General features: G+C 36.2%; 1 protein-coding gene across 1 annotated transcript in view; it reads right to left on the reverse strand.

Annotated features, from left to right (window-relative positions):
• Positions 1-12,313, reverse strand: part of LOC134536887 (nicotinamide/nicotinic acid mononucleotide adenylyltransferase 3) — a 33,056-nt gene that overhangs the window by 13,731 nt on the left and 7,012 nt on the right. The window contains 4 exon segments of the mRNA XM_063376949.1: positions 2,931-3,123; positions 8,856-9,010; positions 9,636-9,737; positions 11,806-11,988. Coding sequence (XP_063233019.1) covers positions 2,931-3,123; positions 8,856-9,010; positions 9,636-9,737; positions 11,806-11,988 — 633 coding nt within the window.

Here is a 12,313-nt window from a genome sequence, read left to right on the forward strand (position 1 = left end):
CAGTGCACCAATTTTCAAGGTGCAAACTATGTCCAGTTTAGTAATGAGTTATAATTTTAAAAAAAATTAGTCAATTTTGGTCCCATATTTATTTTTATGCTTGATTGACATGGGGTAGATTGGAGGAAAAGTTATATTTTTTTATGATGCTGGTAAGGTTTAAATTTTTTTATATCATACACTTTTTTTTATAGAAATATATCAAAGAACATGGTTTTGAAATTAAAAAAAGTTTTATCAAACAAAAATTCAGTTTCACTGAGGTCAGTAACTCTTTTTCTTAAATTAGATTCATAATTAAAATAATCATCGGATACAAACTTTACTTTTTTATTGTATGGTAGATATTGGAAAAGGAACTATTTCTGTAATGTTGCTCAATTTTGCCATATTTTAATTTCATCTAATAAATATAAGAGCGTAATTTTTTTTTTTAAATTTTACCTCAGATTTACTCCATATCACACTATATATTTTCTATGGTGCATTATCATCTGAAAGGCAGAAGTTTGATAATTTTTCTTTTAAAAGAGACTCATTCAATGTCTAAGGATCTTCACTGTTCTACGGGAAGGAGGACGCAAACATTCAGAAATCTTCAGGTTAGTTGCAACCACAGTGAGACTACGGCTGTAATAGCAAGCAAAGCTGCTGTGTTTGTTCTACAGATTACCATTCCATTGTAAAAGTGTAGTAGGAATGTGCGACATGTATAAAACTACCTCAGACTAGGTAACTGAATTGGGCACAGACATGGCAGTGTTTTGGATTACAGTGAGACTGAACAAGTATTAGGGACTAGCCACAGTATCATTTATTCTGGGAATAGGGTAGTTTTTTTTTTTTAAGGCTAAGATGATTTATATTTCTTACAATACACACTTAGCTAAAACAATTTTAAGTTTCAGTCTTAAGAACACTTAAATTATAAGTGAAAAGTTGAATGTTATCAAGTGTTAAAAATAGGTTGAACAACAACCACTATTCTAACACATTTTTCTATACTAATAATTATGAACCTCTATTAATACCTAAAAGTTCCGAAATATTCATATACATATAAGTAATTTTGTAAAAAAAATGTAAACTTAATTCCGAAAAAAGTATCAATACTTCAACCAATGGAAAATTTTGCAATTAAAAAGACTAAAGACTACATCAAATATATTTATATTTAAATTTTATTAATACTGGTAGTAATACTGCATTTGAATTGACACATTAAAAATCTATAATACTGCATACATGCAGACCCAAACAATATTGCTTGCATGTGTGAATACATTATTGTTCTAAGTTTTATCACTATAAAATACGTCTACGTGATAAATAGATGTTCAACATGCTTAAGTATGGCAGCCTACAAAATAACCAGAAAAATTCCAAAATAACAGTAGCATGGAACTAGATGCATCGCATCCTAAAATAATGTTTCAAAATCCAACATGAAGATGTTGTCACCTAAGCTATAGGGGCTAGACTCACATCCACTAGCATAGAGAATATAATCTCTTGATGTCACAATAATACAATATCACTTATAAATGAAAGAAATACTTTCAGACTAGAAGTATTACGATACTGACTTTGTAATATTCCCGTGCAAGACAAGAGAAAAAAATTCCCCCCAAAAATTTTCGGCAGTGAACTAGGATGCAAGCTGCAAGGTTGCTACAGCTACTGGTTCACCTTTTTGCATGAGATTGAATGACCTGCCTGAAATCTACAAAAACCTGTATAATAGAATTCTGCAAGTCATAAGAGTAAATGCAATAATTGGTTTCCTACTTGCATAGTTCAGGCCTTCTCGTCCTGATGCGCTCATCCAACAGCAAGGCTGAAGTGACGTTGAGCTAATTTTGTTTTAATTTAAAAAAAATAAAATAACAATTTTTCACAAAATATGATACGATACTGAGCTCATATTCAACAAATTTTAGTTACACAAAATGGAATTAACATAAAGGATGTTTGGGATACTGCATATACACCTAAATATAATGCTACAATTTTAACCAAAACTATGAAAACTTAAAGTGAGGGGGTCACATTACAATCACAAACTTGTATCTTGCCCCAGGGAATAGCTATTTGAAAAACTAAAGGCTCTGCCGCTTAAATGTGTCACTGCCGCTGTTAAATACGCCTCCTGAACCGCCACTTAACTGAGAAACTACACCTGCCTGCAAACTGCAACACTTGTGCGATTGTAGTCGGGCGCTTCCCGAGCCTCTACATAGGTGTAACAGATGAGAGTTGCAAGATGGAAGAGAGGGTTTAAGTGGAGTTTTGTCACTGGGTTGTTTCTGATTTTCTTCACAGAGGCCGCTGGGATGCCCTCCCTCTTTCACTTTCCCAGATGTCCATCACACATCACAACATTCTTTGCTTTCCGAACAGCCGTGCTGCTTTTGAACACAATGTACATCACTCTACTGACAAAAGTGGCACCAGAAAGGGTCTAGTAAATATGTAATAAATTTAAATAGTTTTTCAAGTGCTATGTGCTTGAATTGTGATTTCCAATCCATAACGTATTTTTCATAAACTCAATCAAAAATTTTGGAATCACATTATACTCAGGTAAATACAGTAGTATTAATCTTATTCAATCTATTGTTTTCTGCAGGCATGAAAACTCAGAATAAGAAATTTTTTGTCCCATATAAGCATGCATACAGATGAGTATGCAAGATTCCTGAAACTATTTTGTTAGTTTTAAATAAACAAAAACTAGCAAAAAACCTGCAACTTTGCAAAATGAAAAGCTGGCTTTCTAATTTTTGTCCAGGCTCGGAACCGCGCAGAAAGAAACAAAAGCTGTCAACTGTCACGACGGCCCCTCAGACGGTGGTCTCCTTATCGCTGATGACCTTGATACCGTCCTTGGTGATCTGAATCTGCACCTTGGCCGGCTGTTCGTCGCTCACCTTGCGCGCGACGAGCGTCTCGCCGGCGGCCGTGGCCAGGATTTGCACGGCCTGGCCCGGGAACGAGCGCAAGGCGTTGGCCTCGTTGCCCGCGCGCTCCGCCTCATCCACGCACTCCACGTGCACGAACGCGGGGCCATCGCGCGGGCCCGAGCTCGCGTACGTCGGGCTCGGGGACCCCATGGTCACGTCGCTGGGCGAGGGAGTGAGGAAACACGTCTGGGCGTTATTGCTACGGTTAGGGTGGAGGTACTTACTGCGAAGACGCGTCCGGTCGGGAGCACGTCCGTTAAAGGAAGCACAACAGACAAACAGTCCTTGGTTAGTAAACGGTGCACGGTACTACCAACACGCACCTCCCACACAAGCATAAAACAATACGTAGTGGGACTAGCTCAATACTGGTGCTTGGTTCCAGACTCATCTATACGGTGACTGCAATGATATTACCGCAGTAACTACAAAATATAGGTTATTTGTGCAGAGTTAGTTTTTCTATATCAGGCAGTAAGGTTCTGCGAAGCTTCGAGAATGTCGAATCTCGAATCGAATCTCGCGTGGTTCGACGAATCGAATCCTAGTTTAAAAAGATTCGTGCCATATTTCACTTACATAAACCATAAACACAAACATAATTTCCGTGCGTGCACACTGACAAAGGCACTTGTGTGGCATTAAATTCAATGCTACGAATTAATAATGTGACGAATCAACCAACATTATTTTGCTCTTTCAGTAATGGCTATTCATCTCCATCATAGCGTATTTATTTCGACGATGCCAGTGTGTATACGTTATCCCGCATGTCAACAGCAGCTCTGGAAAAAAAAGCCAGAGATAGTTTGCATCGCGCCCACCAGGATGCGCTAGTGATGATGACGAATCATGGCTGACACGCATTTAGGAAACACAGACGGGAATTGCGTTAACAGGTTAAATAATCTTTCTAATAATAGAAAACATTACGTTTATTAGTTTTTAAAATCTTAAAAGAACTAAAATATAACTTCCATAATTATGACATCATTTAATAAGTCTGAAATGTTTTTAACGCCAACTTAGGAATGTTACGACCAAGACCAAAACCTCAACAATGCGGTACGAGATTTTTTTAAATTATCAAATTGTAAAACGAATTATTTTGATTAACAAAACTATCTTATGAAGAAAAAAAATTACTTATTTGAATAATGCAGTTTTCTTGAAACAAATTAAGTAGGGCGCTACAGTGTTTGTCTAGATAGTTAAGACAAAACAATTTTGATTACTGTGTTTTTTGACCTTGCGTTAACCATGTTTTTTTGGTTATCCGTGGACCCATTACCCCGGATAATCGGGAGTCTACTGTATTTGGAGATGCAAGACTGACTATGTAATGAGCATACGTGAACAGTTGTGGTACACATACCCCAATGGGAAGCCTACAACTCACGTAAGTTTCGGTTCCCTGCAAGAATTTCCGAAGATTTCCGAAGTTTGGCGTTTTGGTACTAACGCCACTTCAGCCGCTAAATCAGAAGTTCAAGCATGTTGTGACTGACCTGACCTAACCCAACCCTTCGATTTTTTTTAATTTCAACTTTTGAGAGAAATCCGAAGTTGCACGAACGTGGTAAGGAACCGAAACTACGTGAGTTGTAGGCTACCGATACCCCAATACTCTGGGTGTACTACAGGTGTCCAACAGACACGACTCCCGTTGACAAAAGGCAACATGGTTATGGTACATTATGCTAAATTTGTCTTAGCGTACCACAGAATGCGGACTCGTAAACTATCTTTTTGCGCAGTGTTTTGTAGTGACTTGAAACATTTACTGCCACATAAAACCAATACTATTGAATGTTAATATACTCTAATGCGTTAGTAATTTATGTTATTCACTTTTACTCAATTGCAGGACAACCAGAATCTACTTAATTATTTTTTACGTTGGCTCGGCCACGCTTGTCTACCCTAGCAGTTTACCGTCTGCCGTGGCCATTGTTTTACTTTATTGGACATGGATACAGGACAGATTGCAATGGAAGCAGGGTGTCCACAAGGAAAAAATATTTTGTACCAACTTGGGTTAGAAAAAAAAGTACTAAATTATAATTTGTTATGGTTTTTAACAATTTAGGAAGTTATTATGACATGGCAATGCTCGAACTTAAATATCACACCACACACACATACATTCCATAGTTTGTTAAAAATAATTACGCTTAATAATAAAACATATTGGAGTTACAATAGTATTATTATATTAAATAAACATGTACTAGATCTGTACTAAACCCTTAAAAGTTATAAAAGTACAAGATCTAGTACGAAAGTAATAACTGTGGACACCCTGAATGGAAGACCAAAGTACCTCTGAGCCTGAATCGGTACAGAGCGGCAGCATCCAGCCAGAGATTGAGTCAAAAACAAAACGAAAATTGAACAAGGCTTTGTGGAAACACTATGAAGTTGTGGATGAAAAAACAGCAATGTGCAAACATTGCAAAAAGAACATCAAAACTCCAACAAGTAATTATCTACTTTACCGAATATCGTGGTTATTTAATTTTTTTGTTAACTAGAAGTGTGCAGCAACATAATATTTTGACCTTTTCTGTGCACCATGAATAAAAATTAAAACAAAATATTAATGTTTTAATGAGTAATTGCTGGTATCATTGTTAGTTAATTTCGCTTAACTAAAATATGAATATTTATACTGGATGTTAAAATCTGTAAATTGTTTACATTTAAACTTGAACGTTAATGTGGTTTCAAAGTAAATATAGGTATTTTGTTGTTATGTAAAATTCATGCAAATATGCAATACATTGAATTATTGAATGTCTGACCTGCCCCTCTAGGTACAACAATGTGTCTTATTATTCAAATTCCAAGATGACATGTAACTGAATATACTGAATACCTAGCTGAAAAAACTTCTCAGTCAAGTGTCAAACTTCAGCAGGGAAAAAATTCTCATGATTCGAAGAAGATTCGAGGTTCGGGAATCTAAAGATTTGATTCGTGATTCGATTCGAGACAAAACTCCTAGATTCGCAGAAGCCTATCAGGCAGTAACTATAACATTACGATGACATCCATTTAAGTATGAAAACTATCAAATCTACGGTAGTACAATAATAAAATATTGAAATAATAAACAATAAAGTATTGAAAACACTGATAGCAAAATATTTATAAATTTTCACTCAAAATGATCAATCATTATTACCATCAATACAAACAATTTCCAGGCTATAATAATGTAGTAACAGTTAAAGTGGCAAAATTCATTAGGATATATGAACAATCATTAAATTAAATTAAAATTAATTTTTATTTTATTTTGGTAATATAATTGGGTGACCACACTTTTGGCAAAACCAAATTCCAGGTTTTCCCCCCAGAATTTTCTTTTAAGGTATTTCATGAAATTTTACTACATTATTAAATTATAGCTAATCATATTGGTTTAGTTAACGATTTACATATTATGTTGTCTCATATTCAGTACTATTGTTAGATTTCCTGGTACCAATAATGATTTAAATAAAATATTTTATTCCTTCTAAGAATTATTTGTGTGTTTGCCGTATGTTTTAGATCAATTTTACATGTTTTGTTGCTTTTTAAGTTGTTCCGACAATTTTCTTACTTTATGGTGAATAAGCCCCTAGGCAATAATATTACCTATTTGTATAGTTATGTTTTCATGTGCTTTCACATATTTTTTAAGGATGGCTTGTTTTGGCTTTGTAAATAAGCGTTCACGTAATTTTCTTTTGCATTTGTTTTAATTGCCATAGTTTTTTGATGTACTAGCTGATGCAATAGTTTGTCAGGCACGTAATGCGAGATAGAGAGTTCAGTAAACGTGAGAAACAACTCTAGAGTTGTTTGAAATGCTGTTGTCGTGTGTGATGATTGGCCAATACTTTTTCATGGTATTTTTGTGACTGGTTAAAATTGATGTCAAGACTTCATGATTTTTTCCTTGGTGTAATCTCTTGTCTGAAAAACCCTTGTAGGAATAGGAAATTTGTATACACCTATGGTTTTGTGAGGACTGTGCTGTGATTGGTTGGAGAGGTCACGCACCTGCCACTTCCTTCGGGTGGATTGGCTGCGCAGCCTTGCTCGTTAGCATCAGTACAAGATACAGAGACGTCACGTGTTGGGTAGTGGTCCAAAATTAACACATAAATGGTTTAAAAAAAGAATTTCACGGCTGTGGTCCGGGCACTACCTAGTATAATCAATCTTTTTCGTGTTTTGTAACTTCAAAATAGATTATTTTGACTGCAATAACAGGTATTTTCCCACAGCAAGGATTGCATGAATTTCGTCTTTGTTTCAAGGAACGAGTCCTTCAGAGTGTACCGTGAGTTTGTGTGCAACCACAAGACATACTTCCAAACTACACTTTAATATTCATTCTTCGCCTGCAAACAGTCGACTTGTATGTTTTGGAGTCTGAAGAGGTTATGTGCACCTTGTTTGCAAATTGAATATATATTTGTTCTCGTGGTCAGAAAATGGCGCTCATGACGACTTGTGAATGTTCGTGAAAGATTAATGAAATACAGTTAATATCAGTTTATGTACGAGAAATGTTCTTTCAGAAACCAATCGTCAAACAAAAACATTTAGTTTGGATCTTACATATTTTTTATCCAATTCATTTCATAAATGTTCACGAAACGTGTATGTCCACTCTAGACATACATTTGAGCCAGTCAGGGTATGTCTGGTGTGTGATAACGAAGTTAGGAAAACATGTCGCATAAAATTAAAATAACATTTATAGAATTAGTCTCTCCTTTTTTAGTATTTATACATAATTGTTTTAGTTTTATTGTAAATTCTCACAGCATGTCATCGAGTTGTACCACTCCCAGCCCTTTGTGTGCATGTATCAATCAATGCTCTCTTCAGCTTCGAAAACAGCATTGTTGAAAAACTCCCAAGTTCTGCACCTCAACTGCATAACTTGCGTCACTTTTAACTACATACTGTTTTTTTTTACTTCGGTAGGGATGCGACAGATGGGAACAACTGATAAAACCCTGGAGTGGGGAGGACACAGATCACAAAGGACAGAGAAGCCATTTGAGCTAATTTCTCAGCTGCTTAATTATTTTGCAACCTCCACCTCTATCCAATATATGAACAAGAAGGTATTTTCTTTCCAGCATATTTTTTTGCATTTGTTAGCACTGTTGACCAAAGATAAGAATTACCACCGGAGAAAAATTCTCCAGGTTTTTTAAAGGTTTCATTTTATTTTTATTTTGAATTATTCGGATTAAAATAGTAATATCCATACACAATTTTGAAAATGTTACCCTTGAACTCAAGTATTTTATAATCAATGGCCATTGAAGAAAACATAATGATGCAGAAACAGCTTTTTTTCCTCAACAATTTCCAACTGATAATTGTTTTTGGACTTTTCCAGGCTTTTGTCTGTGGCCACCCTTTGCGTGATTACAAATCTCTTTTTTGATCAACATTTTTAGGTATGCCATTCATTGTTAAATTTTTTACATGGCTTTGGTGCTGTCATTTATTTGTATTCTATCTGTTGCTTGCCATTTTAAAAGAAGTCCTGCAAATAACCATAAAAGCTCTTGTGAACACAATTTAGATTTACTACAGTTATAACGGCCAAAGTGACGGTGCATTACAAAATACTAGAGACTTCGGATATCTTTTAATATCTCGTACTCATACCAGCAAGGTTCCACTCTAACTTATCCACTCAAAAGTACCATTGTAAGACTCCTGAGGTGTAATCATTCGTGGAATTCGTAACTCCACCTGCGGTGGAATATTAAACTAAACTTCTGAACACACACACACACACAAACACATAGTAGAACTTCAACAGAGTGGTGCAAACGTGAAACGTTAAAACTATTAATTGTGCAAACTCACGTCTCTTTGGAGTCGTACAGTCCGTTTTTGTAAATGTAGTCGATGACGGAGTCCAGGACGAGGTACTTGACGCTCTCCGCGCGTCTCAGGGCACGACGCACCTTAGTCGAGCTCACATCGTTCGTGATCCACTCCGTCACTAGGATAATGTTGTGCTGTAGACGATACCGCCAGGTTAATAACAACAAACGCCCAAACCATGAAGGCCTAGCGACATACCATAGGCAAAGCTAGATGTTACCCGTACCGGGCACGAAGATGGAAGTTACAGATAACACGCAGCCTGTTCAGCATTTTAGCACTGGTAAGGTTGCTTGCTGCATTGCAAGGTTGAATATACTATAAGTATAATTTTTTTTGGAGCAGAATATAACTAATTTGTGAAGAAAAAGATTTTCATGAAAGTCTAGTCGTATAGATGCCAGTTTCCTGACTGCAGGTATACAGGCGTCATCATGTACCACTTTCCTGCAAGAAACAAAACTTGCGAGTGTATTGTACAGATAATGCCTCATGTTACTGTATGATGGTTTGTATAAAAAGTATCATCGATGAAGATAAATATTTCATTTTTGCCCGCAATCTTTAATGAGAAAGTTATTTTGAGTCAATTTACTAAATATATTATTGCTTGTATAGAAAAAAAAAAACTTCTGGTAATTTAAAAAGGTTTTCTTTGAAAATAGTTAGTAGTTAACAACAATGATGGCACGCGGGCATGTGTAGTAGTAGCAACGAATCGGGACACAGGAAAATGTAACCGCCTGCCTGTGCGCTCACCTGGTACTTGGTCAGAACATCCGACTCGTAGATGAACTGTAATGGGTTCGTGCCACTCCTAGTGACCACCACAAGCCCGTGGTCACCAACAATCTCCTTTATCTGCAAGCAACGTACCAGTTAACTTTCATTTCCTCGTCATGTTTTCACAGCAATGTGTCTACAAAAACCACAGCACACGCAAGGTCATCAACTTATTTTCACAAGAAAATATATATTTAAAAAGATTACTGTAATAGTATAGTGCTGAATGAAAACCTAATGTCGTCATCTTTATAAAACCAAACACTAATGCAATGGATTGACCTCTGTCAGACAACTTTGTATTTCCGTTAATTAAATAAGTGGTAAAGTCCAAATAAATATTAGATTTGTACTTTAAAATACATTTTTTATACAGTAAAGATACCTACACAAAGCGCTCGGCATCTAATAGCGGGACCGAAAACAACATGCGACATTTACGCGAGATGTTTTAATCCCAAGTTTGACGGCCTAAAATATAGGTGCAATAATTATGCGAGTGCGACAATTATGCGATAAAAGAAGGTACTCTACAGCGTACGTATTTGTAAGTAAGTTCATTTGTAGTTGTTTTGTTCAAACTTACTTATGAAGTTAAGTTCCGTTAAGCTAAATTTATAAAATTAATTTTTTTTGTTCAAAAATTCAACTTCAAAACTTAGCAAAAAAAAAATTTGTAATCCTTTCGTTTCTACTTTTTGAAGCTCATGTTAACTCAAATTCTTATCACTTTTTTCTTTTTATCTGTAAACACTTTGAATTTGTATAGTCAACCAAAATATTAAAAAATCTTCCCTGTAATCTTTATTATGAAGAAAATGTGAAGTAGTAAAAGATTTAGGTTACAATGATTTTCAGTAAATCGCAGAATGCTTACAACCCCCCCCCCCCCCCCCAAAAAAAATTAGTTTTGTTGCATTCAGCTAAGAACTAAGACAAAAAACCATAATTTAAATACAAATGATCAAATTACCATGCATAAAATTAATTTTATGCATTCAAAAAAGGCAGACCTCAGTGCCACCTTCTCATTTTTCTTAAAGTAATCCACTTTATTTGCACAGAACACAAAAAAAAAAACACAACAAAAAAAACACAACAAAAAAAATTAATTTCATACAGACCTGCCAACATTCAAATTTAAAAAATCATGAGGTCCTCGATAAAAATTTTCAGGCCCATAAATACAAGTTAGAAATAAAAAACAACAAATGAGAATCTTTAAATTTAAGGGACATACCTGTACATATGTTACATGGTCTCTGCTTCAAAATTTATTTCAACAAATTATAGGTTGCAGATTTAATTTAGTTGAACATAATTTAACGCTGTCGTGTAGTGATCATGCAGGGCCGCAACTAAAAAAGATGTAAAATAACATTCTGCTCGTGTAACACTATTATCACTGTTCACAGCAAAATTAGTTTTTTTATTGGAAGCAATACACTTCACGTGTTAGTTGTGTTTTTTTTAGCGACATGTTTCACAATGTTTCCTCTTCCACTATGTGAGATAGAAAAATCAGCACAGCACACGCTACAAAACGCAAAATTGCTTCCTTTACGTGACTCGAGTATTGATGGAAACTCGTTACTGTAAGCTTTCGTAAAACTTGTTTTGTAACTTTTACAAACAAAATCTTGGGGCCCCAAAAAATTGTGAGGAAACACTATTTTGGCGTGAGGGCGTGAGATGGACCTTAAAATCGTGAGCCTCACACCAAAATCGTGAGAGTTGGCAGGTCTGTTCATACCATAAAAAAAAATGTGACCAACAAAGATTTTTGACCATTTCCAAAACTACAATACCTACTTAGGCATTTTTAAATTGTCACGTGTAAATTGTTGTAGAATTTGTATTTAAAGTTCGTAATAAACAAAAAAGAATTACCAGATGAATCACTTTATTGTTGTTACGCACAGCCCATTATTACATTGACCCCATAATTCAATACTATTTATCGGCATTATACGTAGATAGTTGAGAGAAGGAAAGAAAGAGATGGGGAAAGAAGAAAGAGGGAGAGATAGGGACAGGGAGAGGAGAGAAAGAGAGAGGAATGAGAGGAGAAAGGAGAGAGAGAAACAAAGTAAAAGAGATAAATTGAGAAAGGGAGAAGTCGGAGCAGAGGCACGCAGAGACTCACGTCGTCCTCCGCCCAGAGGCCCGGCTTGCCGAAGGACTCTAGCAGGTCGGCGCCGCACAGCAGCTTCACCTGCACGGGGCCCACACAGCTGCTCTTCAGGTCCTCGGGCACCCAGCCCAGGTCCTCGCGCCGCTGCCGCTTGCTGGGGGCGTCCGCCGACGTCAGGATGGCGTTCAGCGTGTTCTGCACGGCACAAACACCACCACCTCACGGCCTCTCTGCGGGTACTCTCCCTTCCATCTCAATTCAATAATTTTTTATGATTATTCATTTGCATTCAACCTGACAGATGCGGTTATAATTGAACACCACATGCACCTTCAAGATGAAATATCACTGCGTGACAGGTTTCACCACGCTGCGGGCCGCTGATTTATGAACATTTTTGAGGTTAGCGAGGCGAGGTTAACTGTTTTCAAGGTTATGACTATAGACTACTAGTTTTCTGCAAAGTAATACAGTCTTTATATACATAACAAATAATTTGTGATTACGATTAAAATATATT

Source organism: Bacillus rossius, chromosome 11 (assembly GCF_032445375.1).
Source record: "Bacillus rossius redtenbacheri isolate Brsri chromosome 11, Brsri_v3, whole genome shotgun sequence".
Taxonomy (NCBI): Eukaryota; Metazoa; Arthropoda; class Insecta; order Phasmatodea; family Bacillidae; genus Bacillus; species Bacillus rossius.